This window comes from Vitis riparia, chromosome 7 (genome assembly GCF_004353265.1).
Source record: "Vitis riparia cultivar Riparia Gloire de Montpellier isolate 1030 chromosome 7, EGFV_Vit.rip_1.0, whole genome shotgun sequence".
Taxonomy (NCBI): domain Eukaryota; kingdom Viridiplantae; phylum Streptophyta; class Magnoliopsida; order Vitales; family Vitaceae; genus Vitis; species Vitis riparia.
Window position 1 is genome coordinate 14,198,840 of NC_048437.1, and position 25,961 is coordinate 14,224,800.

Below are 25,961 nucleotides of genomic sequence, written 5' to 3' on the forward strand. Positions count from 1 at the left end.
CACAGAAGAATTGGCCATGGTAAGGCAGGATCTTCTACACTAGGAAGAGTCGTCTTGTAGAAGGAGGTCGCAAGATATAAACCAAGTACAGAAGTGACTAACAAGATGAATTTATCACCACCTACAACAACAGTAATAATCATAACCACAAATACCACTTATCAAATTCCAATATAGAGCAGAAATGTACAAGAGAAGCCTCACTTCACTTGTGTGTCTTTGAATGACGAATAAAGAACATCAAGGAGACAAAATATTAAATATGGATGATAGAATACAAGAAAACCATGAAAAATATGGATGACAGGACACAAGAAAACTAATTTTATGCATGGATAATTGATGATTTCTGAACGATGCTACAACTCTGATGTCATAATATTAAGCCACCGAGAATATGAGTGCACAATGTATACTATCAAACTTAACGTAGTGATAAATACAAGAAATCTAGATGTAAGCAAACGTAGAAACATACACACTGAAGGGAAAATAATCTTTCATCATTCTTGCCTTTTTTTGGCTAGGCATAAGAAATGGTGGGTAGACAAGGTTTATGAGCAACTCTTTGCCTACTCTTGGTGTTTTATGCTTCCTTCTAGAGTGCTACTAAATAATCTGAGTATTGCCTTCCAGATTTTCACTACTGTTAGTTGTTAGAAGTTCTGATTTTGCTATTTAAGATTTGGCTTTGGGCGTCTCTTATTCTACTTCTTCAATTGTCCTTGCAACATACCATTCAAACATGACATATTTGCTCTTGGATGATAACTTTGTGGAAAAGGGAAACCCTTCACAATCTAAGCCTATATTTTCAGTATTAAACTACAGGTGGCCAGATTTAATTATTAAATATATATATATATATATATACACACACACACAAGTTGTACAAGGCAAAAATATGATAATGCAACTTAGAAATTGAACACATGTTAAGAGCAGCAGTGGTCATTGTTTCAGTAGATGGTAAAAGGGTAGAACTGCTATTACATTGACTGGAATAAAAGCTACCTTTATGAAGGCACATCTAATACGTCCAACAATTTTTCATCTGTTTCAGGAAAAATCATCAGATATTGTCAGCATTCACAATCGAATCACTATATCAGTTTGGTAAACTAAAAAGAAAAGGAAAACTTGGGCTTAACAAAGAACAACACATGGAGATATAAAATTTCTAAATTCGAGAATATTACAAAATTTTCAACAACATTGGAGAAGGGAAGCATCCCCTTCCCCTGCCCGCTTTTTGCGATGATTATGGTGCAACTAAGAACATGTTTGATCACCATGACAAAACCTGATTCCCAAAATGTGAATTGATGAAGCTCTGAACAATGTCTTTTAATTTTAACCCCTGAATCCTAGAGCTTGGGTCTGAAGGTTTTGGTTGTCTTCTAAGAGCCTGTCATATTCAAGGAGTAAGTCTGCAGCTTGTTTCTGGAGTGAGACTACATGAGCTTCAGCAGTTTCAACCTTTTTGTCCTTCTCTTCAGCTTCCAACTTTAGCTTCTTCAAATCCTGAGTTAAAGTGGAGATTTGTTCTTGCAGCAGCTTTATTTCCTTGGAAGCTTGCTCTTCCTTTTCTTTAAGCTGAGCTCGTTCTTTCTGAAGTTTTTCAAATTCCTCTTTTGAAGCTCCCGCATTACCTCTTAACCGATTTAGTTTTTGGAGATAATGATGCATACGATCAATTAGGAACCCAAGAAACAGGGAAAAACCTGCAAGAAAAATCCAGGCTTCTATTAGACACAGTACAAAGCCAAGAAGATAGAACAGAAAATTATCGGTTTTTCACATCCATAATTTTCTTTACCAGAAAATTATATTTAGTTTGCACCCGAAAAGTTCAACCCTAATATCTTTTTTTTCCCAATGATAATACATGTTGCCTATAAAAAGATAAATAGATGAAGTGGCTCTTATCTTATTTTGGACCTGAATAAACAGTATATATATATAACAGGATTATTACTCTGCTTTGTTTAAGCCACATGGTTGCCACCAAAACAAAGAGATTTGCCAAAACATTCCTTTTCTTTTATAAAAGCACCATCCTCTCAAACATGATGTGCTAAGCCAGAGAGAAGACCCACCAGCAACTTTTAGGCCAGATTCCTTTAAACCATATTATTCAGGCCAATATTAAAACTTATTTAACTGAATTTGGTTGGTGGATAGAGAGAGAGAGAGAGAGCAAGGAATACAATATATATTGAGCAAACACCAACATGACCACCGCCAACAGTAACATAACCATCCAGGGTCAAACATGAGTCCTTGTCTAGCATTCAGCTTATCTACCATTATGTCCTCCACTAATTAATAAGTCTCTTTTGATTTCTCACTGCCTCAATTGGTTTTCCGCTCATCTTTTGAGTACCTTCAACCTGAAACAAATCACTCTTCATGCATACAAGGATCTTAGTTGCTTATGTACAAATTCATTTACTTCCATTCATTGAGTTTAACTCTTAACTTCCCATGAATGCATTCATTTATTAGCACATCTTTTCTTGATTTCTGCTCATCCATCTCAGCATCCTCATTCTAGTAACCCTCATCTTTTCCTTTTTGTTTAGAAAAGACAAACAACTATGCTCAATTTTCGAATTTTGTTTCTGGAATGCCCAATATTGCAAGGCAGGTCTAAACCACGTTGCAGAACATTCCCTTTAACATGATAGGTATCTACATAACAGTCTAGAGCTGATTGTGCTTGTGTTGTAAAACTTATTAGTATTACAAGCTTGAGTAACGTTTTATTCAATCCATATTTTGAAACCAATGGTTGGATTTGACCCTCCTCTCACCACAAGGCAATAACAAATTAAAGCTTTAATTATACTATTTTTTAATTAAAAAAAAGTGTGAGAATAAGAAGTTGCATGAATAGAGAATAGAGTAAGAGTAAGAAATTACATCATGTGTGTTTGGAATTAGATATTTGTGAAATCAAACAAAACAAGACTTACTCTAAGCTGGTGTATACAACCATTCCAGCATAGTAGGGCATTACTATTGCTCAAGAATTAGGATCCACCATCCTCCTCTCCTCTTCCTCACTTCATTCTTTTTGGACTTTCCCCTTCCTTTCGGTGTGGACTTCCAAAATCCACTTGGATCCAAAACCCATTTTTTCCAAAAGTGCAAGAACAAAACTCCAATCTACATGGTCATAAGCCTTTTCAATTGCCAAGCTTACAAATGATTCCTCTCATGTTGCCTTTAAGTCTAGAATCAATTACTTTATTTGCTATCAAAATAGCATCCAAAATTTGTCTAATCCCCACAAAAACATGCTGAAAATCTGAGACGAAGTTGCCCACCACCCTTTTTAGTCTGTTTGCAAGGACCTTAGCTAGGAGCTTGTATAAACCTCCTACCAAGCTAATTGGTCTAAAGTCCTTGAGGTCTTTAGTCCCCCCTTTCTTTGGCACCAGAACTTAAAAAGTGGCATTTAAACTCCTTTGAAAAGACCCTAGGTCATGGAATTCCTTTAAGAACTCTATAACCTCTCTTTTCACAAAATCCCAACAAAATTGCAAGAATGTCATATTGAAGTCATCTAGTCCGGGGGCTTTATCCCCACATAAGCTAAACAAAGCAACTAGGACCTCCTCCTCAGAGAAGGAGCTCCTTAGAACTTCTTAATCAACATTAGGCAAGGAGTTAAAGGTCAACCCACTAATGCTCAGCCTCCATTCCCTCGACTTAGCAAGGATCATGCTAAAAGCATTTGCCACACCTTCTTTAATGTTGTTCTCCTCAATTAGCAATTTACCATCCACCCTCAACTTGGCCAGAAATTTCTTGCTCTTTGAGCATTAGCCATTTTGCGAAAAAAAAGTTGGTATTCTTATCCCACCTCTTTTAGCCAAAAACTTGGCCAGAAACTTGGTGTTTTACCTTTCCTAATTCCTCCACCATCAAATAGGATTGGTGCATGACCTGAGACTGGTTTTGGAAGGATGCTTTGGAGCAAACCACTAAACTGGTTTTCCCAATCCTCAGAGACAAAAAAAGGGTCTAGCCTAGAAGCTAACCTATTATTTAACCTCTTAAAAAGGCCTCATAACAGGCCTCATAGAAGCCGAGACTCTATGACAATTCCTCCTCTCCCCTAGGAATCTTAGAACATTGAAGTCCCGTCCCACACACCAAGGATCATCCCAAAGACCTCTAATATCACTCAATTCATTCCAAAAGCTTTCCCTCTCTTCAATCAAAACAAGACTATAAACCCTATAAACATTCAAATAAAATTATCCTCAAATTTTCTAAACCAATAGGAGGCTGAAAATGCCCCTTTCTCCATCTCAATAAGCTCCAGCACCCAATTATCCCAAAAGACCAAAATTTCCCTTGATTGGCCACTAGCTTCCACTTCCCCCCCATTCTAGACATCTATCCACACCCAAGCTCCTCACCAAAGAGGCTGACATCCGCTGAACCTTTGTTTCTTCAAGACAAACAAGGTCAACTGAGTGTGAGCAAATCAAGGAATTAATGACTATGCTTATCCCCCTCATTGATCCCTCTAACATTCCAAGAAAGGATACATAGCTCCATTGACCCACTCTTGCTAATTCCCAATTATTTTTCCCTCCTCTCCTCCCAATGGCTGAGTCAATCTTATAAATAACAGAGCATCCCAACTTCTGTAATTCCCTCACAAACTTTGAACCAGCAGGAATACATTTCTTCTGCCCTTGCCCTGTAACTTTACCTCATCCGTAATCACTCCTTTTTTTTTTCCAGAAGGCCCCCATTGGTAAAGTCCTTCCCAGAAAATAAATCTCCTGAAGGCACTTCCCATTTTAAGAAGCTACACCTAAACAACCAATGAAACTGCAATGCTTCAAAAATTGCAACTCTTTCTCTGGCTCCATGCCTTGTTCTGAGCATGACCAATCTTTTTCGTCATTTACCTCGAACCAAGTAAACAAATCAAATGATGATTAAAACACAGCCTCTAAAGTTTGAAATTTCAAAAAATCTTATTCTAAGAAGAAGATTCTCCTTCAATATTCAGGAGCTAAAACCATTACAAGGAAACTACTTTGATACCGCCACAAAGCTTAGAATTATTTATTATATGTCTTGTCTTCCCTCTCCTCTTTGGAATGAGCTTTGTTTGCTCCTGTTGTAACAGGGTTTATCCCCTTTCTGTATGTTTTGTATTCAAAGGGAAAATAGGCCAATAGCCAGTATCCTTTCGCAGCATGATTTACTGAAGTTATTAGCCATTTGGAGTGTTGTTACAGGTTAAATTTTAAAACGTATGATGTAAGTTCATGTCAACGAATATTGAACAAGCAATTGGTCATAGGTTATGATCACTTCTTCATTTGACCACTTTTTGGTCATAGATTCAAGTTCTCTCGCAATACATGGACTCTTCAAATTCAGCCAAAATACCCATGTCTACACAATAAGACACAAGAGCAGGCATCAGATATGATGATTTGACTTTAGGGATGAAGAGAGAATATTAGCAGATTAAGTCAAATTTGAAATAGAAATCCATATCATTTTTTTTATTAATTCTAATTTAATAAAATTTAATAAATATATTTATACAGTAAGTTTAGTCGAATTCAAAATTCATATCAGTTTTTAAAATAAAAATTAAAAAAAATTTAAAATTTAAAAAAAAAAATTAAAAACTATCCAACAATTTTAGAATAAATTTTTTCATAACGTAAAATAAAATGACATAAAATCCAAAGATAAAGTGTCCCTTTGGATACACTTTCTATTTCTGTTTTTAAAAATGGAAAATAGTAGTAACTTTTATATAAAATGCAAAAAAATCTCAGTCAGACAACTATATTGAAAATGTAATGGTTTTTAAAAACTGATTAAAAAAAATTTTACTACCTCAAATTTTAAAATTTTCTTAAAGTAATTTTTAAGAACATAAGATAAGTCTATACCTTTTGAATAAGAGTTTCTACATTTTATATTGAAGTTTCTATTTTTAAAAACAAAAGACAAGAAATGTGTAAAATAAAATTAATCAAAATAATAATGTAATTTTTTGTACCATACCCATTATTAAGATCTTTCAGCCTAATCCCCATTTCCTAAAATTTTGGGATGTGAAAGATCAAACACCTAGATACATACCCGCACCCTACGCCCAAACCTAACCCAAGTTGAAGACATCATTTGAAGTTTGGATGACTATTAGTTCAAAGATTCAAGTTCAACCACATTTCTCTTATAACTGTTTAGTTTTAAGTCTAGCTAGCATGTTTCAATGGTGGTATAACATATACACCCTTATGCTATACATCCAACCAATCGATATATCCAATACCATATAATTAGCATCAACCAATGAAAAGTAAACCACACAACATAGGCAACAAAACAAAGAGAAAACATACTTTTAAAACATTAAGTTAACACTTACTAAAAAAAATGGTAACACCGATATCAAGCCGTTTTACACACTAAAAAGTAAAAAGTATAAAACCCCAATAAACCGAAGATTCAGAAAAAGGTAACTTACTAAATCCTACAAATTCAAATAAGTAAAAAATTAAAATTTTTAATTCAACACTTCTAGCACAAGAAGAAGAATGACTTATTATTTATTAATAAGTAAAATAATAGAGGAGCATTTAAGAATCTCCATTTTACAATCTCATTTTTCTCTTATTTCTCAAATTCAACACTTTTGGCAAGAGGAATGACAAGATGTAATGCATTTGTGCCCAGAATACATTCATTGAAAGCTACATTGATTGAGGATCATCCTTTAATGCGATGCTTGTAAACTGAAATTTAGTTCACTATGGCAATCCACAGATTACATCAAGCGGTGAGTCTGATCATTGAGCAGGTAGCAAGTTGAAAAATATTCCAAAGAATACAAGCAAAACTCATAAATGCAAATGTAATTTTAAATAATGATGAAAACAGCACATTGTATTGGAAATACCCATGATACAGAAAAAAAAATGTAAAAATAATAATGCAAATGCATATAAAAGATTGTTGAAACATCAAAAAAAAACTCTTCTTTGAATCCATTTGACCAACATCCATCTCTTCCCCCAACCCATCTCCTGGTAGGCAATTTAAAAGAATTTCCTAGGTCCAAAAGTGCTTTAGAGAGTTAAATAAGAAATATGTTGAACTTATAATCTCTTCTCAGCAAAATTGAGGCCAAAAATGGATGCACAAAGAGGCTTTTCAACTTAAAAATTAATAACATAAGTTCAAATTTATCCTGGATATTATTGTCATTATATGGATGCATCAAGTTAATACATCTTTTGTTTCTGATTAAAAAAAAAAAATTCAAATTTGGAAGTAAAGCATAATTCTTTCTAACACTATAAGAATAAGAATCTTTTGTTGAATTGTTAAATCTTTAAGTTTAAAGAATTTAATATTTCAAAAATTATAACCAATTTATAAACCATATATTTATTTTAACCATATTTTATAGGCATAAAAATGCTTTACAGGTTTCAAAGTTCACTTTTTCCTGAAAAAAAAATATATATAATAAAACTAGAAAAAATAATTTATGACTCCCATTGTAAATCCATGTGATTTAATTCAACTCTACAGATAGAAATTCAGAACTTATTTTATGAAAAAGGGGAAAAATGAAAATCCACATGATATGAACTGAACCTAAAGGCTCATAGCTAATATAATGTGAAAAATATTGGAAATATCTAAATACAGAAACAGATACCAAATTCTAGATATTTCTTATTTGAACCAAACCATTTGTAATTATGAAACAAACTTCCATAGATAAAGAAACAGACCAAGCCCCTTGTTATCATCCTACCCGTCCACAAACTTTTCAAGCCCCATATACATCCATGCTCCATATCTGAACATTCCCATTTGACCATCTGATAACAAGTAGTCACCTTATAGGAAGAAACCATTTCTTTATATATATATATATATAGAGAGAGAGAGAGAGAGAGAGAGAGAGAGAGAGAAAGAGAGAGAGGGAGTCGTTTGGGACAAATGACTACAAATTTCAGCCATCTATCCTGATCTATCTGTGGAAAGTCAACCTTCAAATTTTTATTCCTACCGGACTTACTTTCTTGATCCTAGGCTGATTGATTGACTGTATTTAGAGAGGTTCCTAGTTTGCCTTTTTCTGTTATTCTTTATTATTCTTTTCACAGATTTTCTCCTTGATTTCCTATTATAATTCTGCCATTAACCCAAATGATGGAAAGCTAATTTATATATCTCATACTAGGCCTAACATAGTTTTTGCTGTCAATGTAGTTAGCCAATTTATGCACTCACCAAATGATGCTCATATGAAAGCAAGTTTAAGATCTTGTTTGCAAAGTCTTCTATTTTTGCAAGAATGATCAACTACCGACTAGAGGCTAACACAGATGTGGATTAAGCTAGATCCATTGATGACAAGAGGCCTACTTCAGGGTATTGCACTCTAATTGGAGGTAATCTAGTGACTTGGAGAAACAAAAAGTAAGCCATTGTACCTAGGTCAAGTGCTTCAGTTGAGTTTAGAGCAATGGCACAAGGAATTTGTGAGTTGTTATGGCTGAGAATTATTCTAATAGAATTGAGGATGGAAAAAAACAAATCTTATGATGTTATATGATGACAACAATACAATTATAAACATTGTTCATAGCCCAATTCAACATGATACAACCAAACATATTGAAATTGATAAACACCTCATCAAGAAAAAATTAGAGTGGTTTAATTTGTACTCTATTTATGAGAGCACAAGAGCAGTCAGCAGATGTTCTCACAAAAGGCTTGTCAAAACAAGTGTTCCAATCTCTAGTAAGCAAGTTGGGTATGATAGATATCTTTGAACTAGCTTGACAGGAAGTGAGTAAAATCAACTTTCAAATTTTTATTTTCTTATTGGATCTACTTCCTTGATTCTAGGCTAATTCATTAACTATATTTAGATAGGTTCCCAATTTACCTTTTTATTATTTTTTGTTATTTTTTTGTACAGATTTTCTCCTTGATTTCTAATTGTAATTTAGGAATGTTATAGCTGTAAATCGCCCTTCCCTCTATGGTTCCCTTGTATCTAAGTGACCTATTGTACAATTTTGAGAAGATATGAAATTATATTCAGAATTTGCACGCTAATTACACCTATAGATATTAAGGTTATAGAAGTAAAGCTTATTCTTCAATTTGACCATAACTACAGTCTATCCGCTACTAGTTCAGATTTTGAGCAACCAAATACTTCACCTCAGAAATCCCATCTTTCTAGAAGATGAGAAGACATATGAAGACAACACCACCAAGCACAGCATCAAAAAAAAATCTAATTGCTTTGTTTTTTGACATGTTGCAAAATCAACTTAGACAAACTATATGCAATCAGACTAGATGGGGGCCGTGATCTTGATTTAGAACCTGTATATTTGATGCTGGAAAGTGAATAAACCAAATGAAGAACAGATGAGTCAGAAGATTAAATCTAAAAGGTTTCTCGAGGAACTGATCATTACCAACAGCGACTTCCTATCAGGTAGTGGCATTTCTGACACAGGCCTAATTACTGAACCAGCTGAAAAATAGAAAAAATGGAAAATAAAAGAAACTCCTTCATATACTCCATTCCATTTCACTCCTTGCAAATTCTTCCAAACTAAAAGCTCCTAGATCTGAAAATTCGTAAAGCCACCACTCCCAATCTAATAACCAAATAAGCCTACAATCATAGTAGCTATTCCTTCAACATATCTTTTTCCTCAAGCAAATTGGTCTTGGAAGGACACTTTCATTTTTTATCAATATCAAATATTCAAACTAGTTTTACAGATGAGAGTAAGACAAACAAATAATCTTAGGAAGAGATTATTGGATTTATGTGGCTTCCTTTTGGAGTTTTTAAGGCACCATCTCATGACCTGCCATACAGTTTGATTTCAGCATACCATCTTACAGAATCAATAACATAGAATTTCAACAACCAGGAAGAAAATGTCATTCCACATATAGGATTTCTGAGAAAATCAACTAACACCAGCAAAAGATGATCAATGGCATGCCACAGCAACTATATTCGCACATAAAATAAAATTTCTTATCATTAGCATAGCTCAGAATCCAAACAAAAGTCACAAAAATGCCAAACAAATGCAACCTAGTAGGAAATATCGACTTTGCTTATAGGCTGAGATTTTTATATATATATAGACATAGACTGAGATTAATTAATGGGAACATCCATATATATTCAACAACCAACCCACCTAATAAATTTGATTAATATGCATTCTCATCATTTACAACAAAAGATTTTGAAAGATATTTTATGTGTAACACAACACGACATCATTTTAGACTTCTTCAGTGGTCATTCTATTAGTTTTTCTCTCAATCAATATTGTTATAAGAAGCAAAACATTTGTTAGGTAAGAAGCTGATAGACCAACTTTACCAAACCCATCCTCAAAGATCACACAAAGTCTTCATTAAGGTGTTTCTGAGTGTCTCCCAACTTCTAAGACCAACAGATGCTTCATTGCTCTTCAACTCTAATTGGGGCCACATTTTCTGGTAGAGAGTAATTTATTTTCTTTCTTTTTCTTTACAGATTTCCTCTCATTTTCATCACCTCTAACCTGAATCAAATCACTTACTTATTGATACATCCATTGGTCTTCTTGCATGTAAGCAAAACATCATAAATAACTTCTATAATCTCATCCTCAATCAGTGCTTGCTGCTTCAGATGGATGAATACAAGTAGAACTAGTTTTTAGGACATTCATTTATTATTGATTATTTTGAGTTTCACAAATTTGTTCACAATTCACCAAACTTGGAGTCATCTTTTCTTTTCATTTTTCTTCATTTCAGACAACTTAACAAAGCCTTAATCCAATAATTTGGGGTTTGCAAGAATCTTGTTTCATTATTCTGCTCCTTCTGAAATTCCCCCGTTAATACCTTCAACCTTAACTTGTTCCAAACACCTCAAAGTTTTTTATTAAGATATCTATATTATTCATTGTTTTCAACATAAAAGCAATGCAGGGGGTTAATACGCACTTTTACAAGAGAAGCAGGCCCCAAGTCAGTTTTCCTTCTCCATTTTGTCATTCCAGAATTTAGAAACTTGACCCAATTCCACCTGATTTTCATGCTTCTAAGTCCAACACACAATAACACAAAAGGCATAATATCACCCAAAAGCTAATGTATTCAACATATTGTCACAGTGTTGCAGCTAAACCTACTAATTGAAGAAAACATCATATAGAGTGCTTTAAAGTGGGGGTTTCTCTGGATTATCCTAGTTGAATACAAACCCATTAAGTTCCTATAGCCCACAAAAACTATGCGATACCCTATAACTCATAAATATCAATACTACTAGTTAAAAGTGCCAATCTTTTATACCGAGGACACAATTCTCAACTATAAAACTGAAGCTAATTTAGAAGCAACGCTCAAATCTATATCTAAAAAAGAAGATGAAGGAGGAGAAGAACATGAAGAAGAAGAAAACCAGAAAGATTGAGTGGGATCATACCCATAAGTGAAGTCTCAAGCAAGTGGGTCCTCCATAGGACCTGATCCATGGGAGTCATAGTACCAAGCTTCGCACCCTTGTTCTGGATCTTAAGAATGCTTGTAACACTTGATAGAAGTATCACAGACATGGTACCAGCAATAGTTTTTACAGTAGCTGGACCTTTCCCCATCTTCACCTGATCCAGACCCTTCATCACAAGCTCCCTCAATGGCCCAATCTTGACCATCAGAAGCAATGCCACAATGCCCTCAGCAAATAAAACCAAGAACAACAACTGAATCATCTTTACCCAAACACTCTTGACTAAAAAACTTCAATCTTCCTTCAGTAAACAAAACCCACTTCGCTAAAAATGGGAAATTAAGGCCATGGAAACACAGATTTAGGCACAAAGTAAGAACACTAAATTTTATTTTTCCCTTGAGTACGTTTTAACTTTCACGGAATACAGGGTGGGAGGAAGACCCACTTCACAAAAACCCGTTTTTGTTTTAAAAATGAGGAATGAAGGCCATAAAAACACAGATTTAGGCACAAAAAAGGAAGAAAAAAGCTTTCTTGCAGTAACCCATTAGGCGTTTTGTGTAAAATAATAGTGTCATTTAGGGATTAGTGGGATGCATCAGCAGGTGGTGGGTCTGCTTTTTCCAGAGCAAAAAGGATTGGGTATGAAAAGAGGGGAGAAATATGGGTGCGAGTCAAAAGCAAAGAAGTCGAGTGTAAGGGAAGAAAAGGAGAGAGAGAGAGAGAGAGAGAGAGGGTTGTTTTGGGGAAGTGGGAGAGATGATTGTCTCGATGGTGTCATATCTGGATCTTCCATGTCAGCATATAACAATAACAACACATTTTCAATTTTCATTTTTTTTATAATAAAATCATTTAATAATATCCTATTTTAATTATCACCCCAAAATCTCCTTTATTTGAAAAGAAAATTATAATTTATATACCATTTAGTTTTTTAGAAAAATAATTTTTTAAAAATTATATTGTATCTTCTTTATTATTTTTTTTTAAGTGGTGTTTTCATGTTAATTACTACTAAGGATTCATATTTATTTCAAATATCAAAAAATATATATATATATTAGCATTGATTTTTTAAATGAAAGGATGGAGGTGAATAATTTGGGTCCAATGGGCTCATGGGTTCAATAAAAAGCTTAATTAGCATTATGGGATAATCTAATCCTTTAGTCGGCTCATAATAATCTCTGTAAAGTTAGGGGTAAAGTTTCTAACTAAGCATTTTTCGGTGGAGGAAAGGAGGTAACTAGTGACTTTTGGTGAAGCTATGAGTTCATAAACCAATCTTTCATACTTCTTTGAGTAATTTCAAGAAGAAAAAATATAAACTTAAAAATAAGTTGAATATAAAATTTAAAATTTTTTTATATCCTTCATATTTAAAATATAATTTTTATAATAATAATTTTTTTTTGTAATAGTAGCTTTTGTTTTTATTTCAAATTCAACCACTAAGTAACTCAAGCCAGAAATATAAATTGTTTAACATGACATTTATTTTAAATATTTATGATTAAAGCTGGCCATAAATCAAACATAGGTTATACATGGTTGTGAGAAAGTACGAAGAAAAGAAAAAAAAATGTTTAAAAAAATTATATTTTTAAAAAATTATTTAATCTTTAAATATAAAAAAAATAAATGATAAAATTTTGAAGTTTAATCATATATAAAAAGAATTTATTAAATTTAAATCTATTTTTTATTTTTTATTTTAAAAAAATCCTTTGATTTTCCCTAACTTATAACTTAAAAATAATAATATATCTTTTCATAGTAAAAAAGTGTAACATATTGATTGTAAATTTGTAAAAGAAGGAAAAAATAAAATTTATTTAGTTAAATTAATGCCTATAAAATGAGAAGTGGAAAGGTTATGGACCAATAGCATCACATAAAATAGGGTTGCAATTTGAGTGACTTGATTAGGATAATGATTATACCGTGAAACATAAATTTTAAAAAAAAAATAACCTAAATTCAACTCAACTCAACCTTTAATCCAAAGTAAATAACTTAAATTTAACTTAACCTTATTTCTTTAAACTTGGATTAATTTAAAGTTGATTGGGTTTATAATGTCTCACATCGGATATGAAAAAAAATTATTAAGAGTATATAATTATGGGTTTTCGTGAACTTTATAGATATGTTTTAGAGATATGAAAGTCTATTAGACTCAAAGTAAACAATATTTACACGATTGAGTTATTAACCTTGTAAGAGTGTCTGTCTATTTGACCCTATAATCTGAGATGATTAGGATATCTTACATCAAATAAGGAAAAATATTGATGATTGTGATGTCTCCCGTTAAATAGGGGAAAAAACTAGGAAAAAAAACATTTTAATATTGTAGTCATGTTATCGGGAGTGGGTTATATATATTTAAATAATAAATATGACAAAATTTCAAAATAACAATAAAAAAAATAAAAATAAATTTATATATAAGTATATGACATAATATAATTTGATATTTTAAAAAATTAAAAAAATAAATATTTTTATATCAGATAATATATATTATAAAAACATTATCAGGTTAGGTTTAGGTTGCTGAACTTTGATTTGAGTCTATCCTAGATCAAACCCAAATTGAGTTTAGGTAAAAATAAAAACCCTAATCCAAGTCCAACTCAAATACTAAAATAATTGTTGAAGATCACCTAAACATCAAATTGAATTTAGATTGAATTGGGTCAATCCGCCCAAATTACATCCCACCTCCCAAAGATGTACACATTCACTTGTGGCGTGCTTACGGAAGCAATTATGTATCTCCCGTTTGCACAATATGGTAGAATTGAGAAACAATATTGCAAAATTCACCCACTTGATAGTTATTTATTTATTTATTTATTATTATTATTATATAAAAAAAATTACATATACTCTATAAAAATATAAATTTATCTTATATTTGTAAAAATTATTTTTAAAATTTTAATACTTAATGTGATAAAAAAATTTAAACCATTACATTTTCATCCTTATCTTATATAAAAATTATTATTATTTTATAATTTTAAAAATGCAAAACAAAAACCTTACATCGCACACGTAGACTCTTTTTGGACTTAAACGAAATTAAAATAGCAAATTAAGGTTTTTTTTTAAAGGTTTTTTTTTATAAAAAAAATTTACAAATTGAGACAATAGAAATAATAGAAAATTCAACACTACCTCTTTCCCTCCTTATTTTATTCCATAAATTACAAAAATTATGTTAATACTTTCATTTGTATCTCAATTTAATCCTTGTACTTTCTATAAGCAATTTCATCTCTATATTATGATGAAATATTGAATAAAACCTTATATTAAAATTATGATGAGAATATGATACAAAAATTCATATAAGAATCATATATACGTTTATATGACCTTTTACATAATGTGCTGGATATGAAAAAAAAAAAAGTTTAACAACTAAATTGACACATTAAAATTAGTGACTTTTGTAAAATTTCCAATTTTATTATTAAAAACAATTTTTGTGTTTAAATTATTATTTAAAATGTAATTTTATATTTAAAAATTGTATTCTAAAAAATGCGAAAATGATTATTTAAGGTAGAAAAAATATAAAATTTACTAGAGGAATTCCTCTTCATGTAAATTTAATCAAATTAAACTTTGATGTTTTAAAACCTACAAATAAATATTTGAAATAGCAAAGGGTATTTATGTCCAAAATTGATTATTTTTCAAGTAAAAGCACGAGAAGAGTTAGTTTTACAAATTTGAGAATTATTTCACAAGTTGCCCTCATTCTAATTCCATTCCATTTATTCAAAATAATTCACATCCCCATCTCATTAAAAAAAATTAAACGAGAAATAGCAAAACATGATGGGTATGAGAAATTCTCGTTCCGTCTTGTTTAACTTTTTTTTTTTAATTAAAACAAATACATTTATAAATAATTAAATTATTATAATTTTTATAACTTGTTTTATTGAAAAGTATTTTATTTTCTTTATTATTACCTATATATTAAAAATACAAAAATAAAAATTAAATTAATTTTATACGTAATCAAGGCAGAACAGGACAAGCATTACCCTAACCCATCCCAAGCTTTAGAAAAATATCCCAAACCCTTTTATTTAAATTTCTAATATGTAATATGTTCCATTAGGGACGGGCGGGACAGACATCCAAAAAAATCAGCCCATTGCCATCCCTACCTATGGCCCTATACTCCCTGAGAAGCTGAGAAATAAGGTGAGCTATTGATATTTACTTTGTAAAGGTGGCATGACTCACCCAAAATATGAGTCTTGCTGTTGCTGACTCTCCTTTAAGGCTTGATCCAATCACCATTATTAATGCAGGGGCATGTCCAAACCTAAAATAGTTTTACTATTATAAATTTATAATATAATGTGCACATCCCTGCTAAGCAAAAAAACAAATATATACATTAATGATTCCATTTACCAAATATACAGATAATGGTCTGACTGATGATGATATTTACATGAGAAAGAGACAAGTAGGGAGCCATCATCTACTCCAAGTCTCCACCAATGAGATTTGGATGTCCACTCATTCAAGCAGTAACTCCTGATTAGAGCAGGCAGGGAATGGGCTGAAGTCCATTTATTCTCTTTCCCCCTCCGGCTAAAAAGGGAGAGACCCAAAACCCAGCAATCATACAAGGAAGAAGAGAGGACCCAATGGATAGAGATACATAACAAAACTGCCATGTAAACCACCAAGCATATAAGCCTCATTTTGGAATACTAAGGATTCTTAACATGTTTCACAGTGCTTAATAAATCTCACTCCAAATATGCTAATGGTCTATTTGGAGCTTGGGAGAGTGGTTGAACATCTAGCAAATAATACATAGAAAATGCAAAATGAATTTCTTAAAGCACCGATCAGAGAATTTACAACAATATATTATATCTCAGTACAGAGGCTAACCTAAACACTAGCATCTTGAATCAAAATACAAATTCAAAATTAACAAGTCATTCACTACTACAGTTGAACTCTTTGTTCACAAGAAAAGTGTTTCACAATTGATACTGCTAAACTTTCAGCTATAATGGGCATTCTCTTTGGAAACACTTGGATCACCAGGAATTTCAGCCTCAAGCATAGAGCCAACTTGCCGCTGAAAAGATGGACTAGGTCACATCCAATATACATTGAACTTCTGACCCATGGATGAGTATTGAGGTTTCTTAGTGTTAAAGCATACCAGATCAGTCAATGACATAATTTGGGGCTACAGCCAGAATCCTGTCATTTCTAGAAACTGATGGGGGCCTACTATCTTCACCTTCTGCTGCTGCTTGCCTACCATCATCTACAACAATCAAATGACCTTCCCTTCGTATCAAACTCTGCATTGCAAGGGTAATGTTACATAAATGATTGAGGCTACTATTATTTATCTAAATAAAACATTCAATAAGTAATTATTGGTGCAAGCAGTTATAAAAAGGCTTTTGAGGCCTGCATCTTGAGACAAGGCTCAAGGTAATTAAACACAAGACCTTGAGGTGTTTCTTACATGAACCAATGACTCACAATCCAAAGCATAAAGCTCTTACTAGACTAGATCTAGATGTTTGCCTTGCATTTTGAAACCTACATTATGCTGGAATATCCACTACAAACTCTAACACTGATCAATGCAATCCACGAACTTATGGTTGAACAAGGATTTATCTAACATATACTGGTCAATAAAAGTTCAAAATACAACTCACCAAAAGACTATTTTTCTTCCACTTCTTTTTTTTTCCACCTTTTTGTGTACTGTTTACAATCTTACTTTGTATGATTTGCCCCTTGACTTACCAAAGGACAAAAGCCTTCACTTACACCTTTTGCCTATTAAAACTTGGAGGTCTCTCTCTTTTTTCATTCCATATATTTTACAATTTAAATGAACTTGGGTGCTTATGCCTCTGTTTACATAAAGATGAATAGCTTCATTTTTACCTTTTGCATATTAAAACTTCAAGATAAATTTAGTCTTACCTCTATAATAGCTTTTAGTTTTGAAACTTCATTTGCTGCCTCCTCCATGGAACTGTAGTTGTTTTTCTCATTCTGCTGGCCCACATACCATTGGATCAAGTCTCTCTGCCTCATTCCAGCCAGCCCTGTCCCTGAAAATAACAAGAGGTCCTAATTGTGTTTCAAGATAGTGAAATTTAATGATTAAGGTTTTACTGAAAAGCAAAAATATGTTAGGAGATTTAGCTAGGATTCATGCTTCAATATCCAAATCTAGGTTCTAAATTTTAAAGGGCGTGAATCTTATGGCACCAAGGCTTTAGCAATTCTCACAGGATTTTGAGGCCCAAAAATGAGTTATTCAAGCATTTAAAGATGAAAAGAAGGGTGATGGAAGAGCCATGTTGTTTACCATCTTGCATTACAGATTCTTCATGTTGTCTTAGGCGCATGACAAGAGCCTGGGTGACCCTCTGAAAATATTCATCACTTATCACAAGTTTCTTCCCTTGTTGGTTTCCAGAGCCTGATCCACTTTCTGCATGATCATAATCCAAATTAATGAAACTATTTATCCTCAATTAATGAAATTCATGAATAGAATCAAAAAGGACAAAAGGAGTAATATTGGTGTCCCACCTGCATTCCCAGAAGTTGGCTCAGCTGCAGCTGTACTTGGCTGGGCCGGACCATCATTCCCACCATCACCACCATGGCCATCATCACCACCCTCACCATTTTCCACTTGAAACTCAGAAAGATCGATCTCACTTGACTCCACACTGCACGGAAAAAGAAAATAGGCATTATGTGTGAGAGTCTGCATATGGTATGTTCACACATCTTTCATGAATTTTTCTTTCATTTACTTGCCTTATTATTGATGTCTTCAGCAATCTCACTGCAACACGAACATGGCGAGGTTGCACCTACACAAGTGAAAATTACTTAAGTTCAAATTGCCGAATAATCTAAAAGATGTAGATGGATGACTTTCCAAAATAAACACCTGAGTTTCCAAATGACTTCTAGCTATGGCCTCTGAGAGTCTGATCAATGCCTCCAGCTGCCTAACCGTCATGCGATAAGCAACTCTGCTTCCAGGTGTTGTATCACCTCTACGAAGAGCAACATAAGAATCCACCAATAATTTTCTGGCTTCTGAGCTTAACTGTATGAATGTTAAATTCTCCTTAAAACCAGGAATATACGAAGGCAACATTCAAGTAAAACAACTTCACCCTTTTACAACTTATTATCAGTGTATGTAGCAAACCTTTGGTTTAAGAGTCTTTGCATATGCAAAGTATCGCTTCAGTTGTGCAGTCGTGAATGCAGGAGCAAGTGCGTCTTCATGCTTCTGATGAACTCTCACAATGTGGTGGGCAATATGGTAATCTATCTGATCGTCTGGGTCATCGATCATAACATATACAAGATCAAATCTTGAAAGAATAGCTGGAGGAAGAGCCACATTATACTGAAAAAAACAGACGAAAGTGATTAATCACATGTAAAACCCCAAATTCATATCCAAGCAATTCAACTGATGACGATGAGAATCAGAACACATTTGCATCTCATATGAGTTGCAGTTTTACAGGGTTTTCATATTTTATTGCAAGAATATTCTCACCTTCAGTGGTTTAGACTTATCATACCGCCCCCCTGTGGGATTGGCCGCAGCTAAAATTGATGTTCGAGCATTTAGTGTAGCTTGTATTCCTGCTTTTGTAATGCTTATTGTCTGCTGTTCCATGGCTTCATGAATTGCAACCTACAAGTCCATTTACATATTGGATCCAAAGCCACTACATGCTCGAAATGACAAGGCAGGAGCAGAATAAAACAACATGAAATGAAGAAAGATGCAATGAAATGAAATTTCACCTGATCTCTGATGTCCATCTTGTCAAATTCATCTATGCAACATACGCCATTATCAGCAAGCATTAGTGCACCAGCCTGGAAATGATTAAAAGGGAAACTCTTCAGAAAACAAGGAAATAAGGATTGATATCCCAACAGATTATTGGCAGAATGGTAATGTAGGAATTGTGAGGAAATAATGTTTGGGTTTTTTTTTTTTTGGTCTTTTTCAAGTTTGTCATAGTGGGACTCTTGTACTTGTTCTACCCTCTTACTAGCAGACACCTAAAATCTTGCTGATGTATTTTCAATAGTTAAGAATGGAGATCTTATGACATCGGAAAACCTCTATCATTTAGGTTCTTGTCCACCTTCATCTGTATTTTGTTCTGCACAAGCTCCTAGATTGTTGGATCTAAACTTGTTAGGTTGTGAGAAATAACCTCCATAAGCATGAAAACTTTGCACCCTTTTTCTGCTAGTTCTCCATACCCAAGAGTATACATCCATAGATTCCAAGTTTGTACACCAGCACATTATTCCCAAAACATTTGGAATGTCTTTTCATAGGATTAACCTGCTAGGCAGGCTAGCCAATTACATTTCTATATTCTTTTAACTTGACCTTTATTGGAAATGCTTTTAATATTCTAAACAGTGCAGTAAAAACTAAATCTAATGTAATCACACACCATAGCAGAAGTCCCCAGTTTCCAGTTCTTTAGCCACAATTGAAGATTCTATAAATGGACAACATAAACTGCATCCTACCTCAATACAGAACTCCCCAGTTTCTGGTTCTTTAGCCACAGTTGCAGTCAACCCAGCTGCAGAAGATGATTTCCCAGATGTGTAGACAGACCTTGGAACTAGACCAGAAGTATACCTGTAAGGTAGACAGATGGCATAAATTAGTGCTTGTGGTTTAGTTTGAGTAAATTATTTAAGTGTAAATAATAAAAACAACAGAGAAGTTGGCATACTTGAGAAATTGGGATTTTGCACAGCTGGGATCTCCAACAATACAAACATTGATGTCTCCTCTCAAGTTGATGCCTTCATGAGTACACTTGTGGACACCACCCAAAAGCATAAGCAAGATTGCTCGCTTGATATCTTGGTGACCGAAAACAGTAGGGGCAATACTGTCAACAAGCTTATTGAAGAAATCAGGAGTATTCCTCATCCTTTGGATTTCATCCAGCTCTTCTTGCTGCCAAAATCAAGGAAGCACACAAAACTGTAGGATTAATTTGGTGTGTTTCAGATGTATGCATGGAAACAACTAAAAAAGCACAGCGACTTGGCATGAGAAGAAATGAGACCAAAGGCCAAGTGAAGTGTTTAAACCGGTTTTTGACAGTGAGTTAGATATCTAATAAACCAAGGGTGTTGAAAATGTCATAAGACTGCATGGCAAGCTTCGTGGGCCAAAAAGTGCTGCATAAGAATACACTCAAAAAGTCCTTTCTAAAGTGCATTTTAAAGAGGATCCAATGTTTGATTGAGGTTAAATTGATGAGCCAGCCTCACAACAATACCATTGAGAACAATCAGGAGTTTCCAATATTTGATAATCAAATCAACAAAATGAATAAAAAGAAGTTTCATGAAACTCTTGATCTGATAGAAACATGATTACAAAAAATGTAAATAAGAACAATGAAGCTGATGAAAGAAATTTAAAAATAATGTGCAAAGAATCCAATCAGTAGATGGCTTCAAAAAATCAAAAAATGTGCTTTAAAATCCCACGAAAATACATCATGCTTGCAAGTAAAATTTTCTGCATATATGATGGAAATCACCACCGCTTTTCCCCTTTTGTTTTTTTTTTTTTTGAACAAGAAATAAAATTTCAATTTTTATATTGAATTTTGAAATAACAGCATCACTAGGAGTGGAAAAAACCATGATAGAGACTGCAATTCTTGGCTTAAATATCATAAGACATGAAATTTAAGTCCTGTTCTTGGCATTGGAGAAGTCCGTACTGTCTGCTGGAAATGAAAATAGGACTTGTTACATTAAATTTTGAGGAGTAAAACCTGAAAATGAAAATGACTCTCCTTTTCTTTTTTTCTTTCTTTTTTTTTTTCTCTCTTAATCCCTTATTTCGGCTTCCAAGAGCACAGGTAAAGAAGCTACTTTTCTTGCTTCATTAGGATGGGATTTTGAAGAATGAATTCTAGAAGCCCATCTAATAGGACTCAGCCTAACATATTTTCAAGTAAAAGAACTCTAGGTCTCTAAAAAGCCCATTTAGAGCCTGTCTAAGGTCCAATGAGATGCATCCAATGTGCGAACCATCACATTTATGATGGGGAAGTCATGGTATACTGGACAGTCTGAAAATCTAAGCCACAAACTTTTTGTCCAAGATAGGTAATTTGAAAAGCACAGTTCTAAGTTATAACTGGAAAGAAGTTTCTGCTAAAGTAGGCCAAAAGTGTATAAATAATTCTTATTTCAGATCAGAAAGATAGGGCACACTTGTTAAGAAGTATATAAGATAGTTCTCCAGAAACCAACCATGAATTGCTGGTTGTCATCTTCATCAGCATCCTTCTTTCGATTCCTGATGTCGGCTTCCCTTCTGCCATCAGAGATCTGAGCAAAGAAATTGCATTAAAGAAAAAGATCACAGCAACTCTCATGAAATAATTGCAGTACTAGGGCTGCAAAAGATAAACCACTAATCACCAACCTGTACTGAATTGGCAATGAAAGCAAGGCGATAGGAAAGGTCTCTCACTCCTAATGCCCGAAGACCTCGTACACCATCATGTCCTACAGCAGAATTTTTGCGCTGAGGTGCATCTCGGCGGCATTCTGCTCTCTCACCAGGAGAGGCCAATGCTGAAATGTCAGGTATCACAACCACTGTTCCCGTGAAAATGACCCTATAAGAGTGCATGGGAGCAGAATTATAATCCTTGTACAATTATTATTTAAACAGAGAAATTAGTGAGGTCAAGGATTTCTATGGAAACAACTACAAGAAAGAATGACTTTTTATGACGATTAAAACAAGCCTTAAGCAACCTTTTTCAACTGTTAAGGGAATAAAAGTAATGGTCAAAGGTTTGTTATGTTTTAGAACAATTACTTTTCTTTACCACAACTATCCCCATTTAAGTTTGTCAGGGTATTTAGTATTCCAATAGAAGCATTTCAGTGCATGAATTGCTGGACAACACAGAAACACATCAACATAGAACAAATAAACAATAATATATTAAAAATTGGAGGTGCATACATAAATTGTAGAGTTTAACTAGAAATCATTGCCTGAAGTTACATTACAGAAAATGAACTGGAGCAAACCAATTTAATATAAGGCCAGGGAATTGAAATACAATCAAGATAGAGAATTATCTTACGTGTCACCAGCTCTAGCCTGTTCAACAATCTCGTGGCGGAGAATAACATCCAATGATCTTGGAAGGGAGCCTGCAGGTATCTCTTTGGAAGTTTCCTGCATTCTTACCCTCTGCCAATCTGCAAATTTGCTCTCTTGTCGAACCAATGCCCATTTTGTTCTATTTGCACATGTCGCATTCATACATATCACTGGCTGCATCCAGCAACAATTGTTTGAATACAATCAAAACCAACCCATGTGTGCTTGCTTGAAATTTCTGAAAACATATACACGAAATACACACACCAACCTCAGTGTATTTAAATTGTTGTTCAACATTCTTTATGACACTTCCACATTCCAAGCACTTGAAAGTCCCTTGGAGAAGCTCTGGTCGAACCTCACTTGTGCGAGTGACTACTCCTGTAATTGATACTAACTTCCCAACTTCTGCAGTAGTTAAATCCCTCAACCTGAGGTTGGATAATAGAAGAATAAGTATCTAGCATGCTACTTTGGAACTCAACCAAAACACCACCCAGCCCTCAACTTCTTTTGGTGGCCGAAATAACGTAGGAACAGGGAAAAATAAAATAAACAGCTACATTTTGAACCTAGGATGTTTCAGTATGTTGGACTCGATCAGGAAAACAGGAAAAAAAAGGCCCCCTAAAAATTATTTGGGTCTGCAGGTCAGTTACCTCTTTAACAAAGGGATGTTGAAGAAGGCAACATTGATATCCTTGTTAGGGTTATCATCAGCAATGAATGTTGGCTTCTGTTCCATCACATATCTCTTGCATGCATTCTTCAGATACGGCTCCAACCTATGTTAAAAAAAAGCTAAATATAACTGTTTTTGCTCATAATAAGAATAAGATGCAAGAATCACTGATTATCATTTTATTGGTTTTTAAGTTACCTCAAATACTCATCAGAAATGGCCTTCTGAAGAAGATCGTTGTAGCGCATGACATGAGAGAAGTCTATGAACATGGTGGTTGACTCGTTTGATTTCATGGCTTCGATCTCTGATTCATAAAACAATTCCCCCGAGGGATCCAACCTAAAGCTGATAATTGAAAATGACAGAAGATACAAGATGCAAGAATGGTTCAGATCCCTTGTTTGTTCTGTAACCAATCCAAGTTAATTAATTGAGAAAATAAGGAAGAAATCAGGAACTGACCTCTTGAGAAACTCTAAGAAAATGTTCTCAACTCGTACAGCTTTCTCATCCACCAAGAACCCTCCTCCGAAAGCCTCCATTTAGATCTCTGAAGAAGAACCAAAAACCCAAGATTATGTTTGCTTAGCAAGATAGAGGATTGGAATAAGGATACTCTTTCTTAGGAGTCAATTGGATACTAGAACTCCAATCCAGAGGTCAGATATCCTAAGAATCAGAGTGAGCAAATTGCATCAACCCTAGGGTTTGGTTAGTGCATGAATGGGAATCAAATTTAGACTAGTTTCCAATTCAACCAAACATACAAAATATGCATTTTTATGGTGTAGAAATTCCATTCTGCATACTTGTTAATTCTGAAATGCATCTAACAAATACTATTACTACTTTCCACATGGTATAGCATAAATGTAGCCTTTGAAATGTGTTTTGAGGGGTTCATGATAGTCAAAACTTGTAAGGTGGGATTATAATTAGATAAACATAAGCAACCAATGTATAACTCCTTAAAAAAAAGTTAACATGTCCAAACACGGTATTACTTTGTCTCATCCTCAATCAAAGCTGATCCATCGTAGGCCTACTTCCTATTTTTTGATTGGATTACCAGTACTGCAATTTTTAGTTCAATCATCCTCTGCATTTACCAGTTCCTGTATATCTAGAGCTTGATACAGGGGTATGTAATGTGACTGACCATACAGAAATTTTGAAAAACGAAGGATAGCAACGTAATTCAACCTTTCAGCATTTTTGAACTGATCTCTGATCAAATTATAACAGAGGCGTTGAGAACCCCAAGAACCGACTAGAATCGCAGCTGCATGTGACTAGGATGGCGGTCAGACACTTAAATTAGTTCCTGATTTTTCTAGAATGACCATCAGAAACTTTTTCGCCCCCTTTCTGGTCGTCTGTTTTTAGAACCAAAACTACCAGCAAAAAACCCCTAAATCTTACAATCCCCAAGAAAAAAATCCAGGAAAACTCTATCCCTTGTTAATGAAAATATATAGGCAAATACAAAAAACGACTGAATCTTAAACTCTTAGAAATAAAATAAAATTCGAATTTTTCGTTTGGCTCTGTTCTGAGCAAACAATGAAGGGAAAGGTAAATAATAACAATAATAATACAACAATCCGAGCTAGACAGAGGCCTCATTTCCTCAAATTTTCTCAGCAACAAAACAGAGTAACCAAGAAGAAGCAATGTACGAAAACTATAAGCCCTACAGAAACTTCACGATAGATCAGACGAGAGTGAAGAGAGGGCCGCGAATCGCACCTGAGATTTGCGCTGATGAGAGGGATTTGATAGAGAAGCCGAGCGAATGGGCGGTTAGGGTTTTGTCCTATGCTATATGGCTCTTCACCACAGAAATGGCGGGAAAGTAACGATTTCCCGCCAAAAGCATGTGGATATTAATTTTTCTTTTCTTTTCTTTTCTTTTTTCCCCTTTCTTTAATTCTGTGAAGTTTGGTTAAGATTTCAATAAACCATCAAACATTGGAAAAAAAAAATTCCATTTTCAATACATTTGTTATCATATTGATAATGAGATCATTTGGCTTCTTATTGTTTTCATGGGTTGACTTTTTTAAGCTTTAAAACATTGTGGATATATTTTTATTTTTTAAAATATAAAAACAATATTTTAGGCTAATGACCTTGATTTGTGAAATGACCATACGAGCTTAGGCCCAAGTTCGGACTTTAGGGGTGTGACACTTATAGTGTTTGATACTATACCTCTAAAAATTTCTTGGATGTTCAAAAATATATTTTGAATGTTGTTAAAAGCATACTAAATTATAGTTTTGGAATATATCTAAGGTTATATTTGTTTTCTAAAAATATAGTAAAAAAAAAAAATTGGACCAAAAAAAGTAGTAAGAGAAAAAAATTGAAATAAAATAAAAAATAAATTTAAAGTTAATAATTATTTTTATAAGTTATTTCAAACTCGTTTAACTTAT

The 25,961-nt window shown here is 33.7% G+C and overlaps 2 protein-coding genes across 3 annotated transcripts; both read right to left on the reverse strand.

Annotated features, from left to right (window-relative positions):
• Window positions 1–935: 935 nt before the first annotated feature.
• LOC117919255 (B-cell receptor-associated protein 31-like) lies at window positions 936–12,288 on the reverse strand. Its single transcript, XM_034836390.1, has 2 exons — window positions 11,546–12,288; window positions 936–1,724 (listed from the first exon to the last, which is right to left on the reverse strand). The coding sequence occupies exons 1-2, from the start codon at window positions 11,829–11,831 to the stop codon at window positions 1,354–1,356; spliced, it is 657 nt and encodes a 218-aa protein (XP_034692281.1). The 5' UTR covers window positions 11,832–12,288; the 3' UTR covers window positions 936–1,353.
• A 4,028-nt stretch (window positions 12,289–16,316) lies between these two features.
• LOC117917308 (DNA replication licensing factor MCM6) lies at window positions 16,317–25,372 on the reverse strand. Of its 2 annotated transcripts, XM_034833536.1 has the most exons (20): window positions 25,270–25,372; window positions 23,983–24,070; window positions 23,716–23,865; window positions 23,495–23,620; window positions 23,104–23,266; window positions 22,813–23,006; window positions 22,137–22,332; window positions 21,962–22,039; window positions 20,413–20,642; window positions 20,201–20,315; window positions 19,451–19,525; window positions 19,197–19,337; window positions 18,837–19,040; window positions 18,570–18,731; window positions 18,434–18,489; window positions 18,200–18,342; window positions 17,973–18,098; window positions 17,582–17,712; window positions 16,794–16,938; window positions 16,317–16,706 (listed from the first exon to the last, which is right to left on the reverse strand). In XM_034833536.1, the coding sequence occupies exons 2-19, from the start codon at window positions 24,060–24,062 to the stop codon at window positions 16,798–16,800; spliced, it is 2,511 nt and encodes an 836-aa protein (XP_034689427.1). In that variant the 5' UTR covers window positions 24,063–24,070; window positions 25,270–25,372; the 3' UTR covers window positions 16,317–16,706; window positions 16,794–16,797. The 2 variants fall into 2 exon arrangements, with proteins under 2 accessions (XP_034689427.1, XP_034689426.1); XM_034833535.1 differs by having other exon boundaries at window positions 16,317–16,938.
• Window positions 25,373–25,961: the final 589 nt, after the last annotated feature.

Bases quoted from the DNA above. Each gene is read 5' to 3' on its own strand.
- LOC117919255 (XM_034836390.1), bottom strand. From the start codon at position 11,831: ATGATTCAGTTGTTGTTCTTGGTTTTATTTGCTGAGGGCATTGTGGCA. The intron at 1,725-11,545 runs GTATGATCCCAC...TTTTTCTTGCAG, and splicing joins GCTTGAGACTTCACTTATGG to GTTTTTCCCTGTTTCTTGGG.
- LOC117917308 (XM_034833536.1), bottom strand. From the start codon at position 24,062: ATGGAGGCTTTCGGAGGAGGGTTCTTGGTGGATGAGAAAGCTGTACGA. The intron at 23,267-23,494 runs GTAACTGACCTG...ATCCAACCTCAG, and splicing joins AACATCCCTTTGTTAAAGAG to GTTGAGGGATTTAACTACTG. The intron at 18,343-18,433 runs GCAAGTAAATGA...TTTTCCGTGCAG, and splicing joins CTGAAGACATCAATAATAAG to TGTGGAGTCAAGTGAGATCG.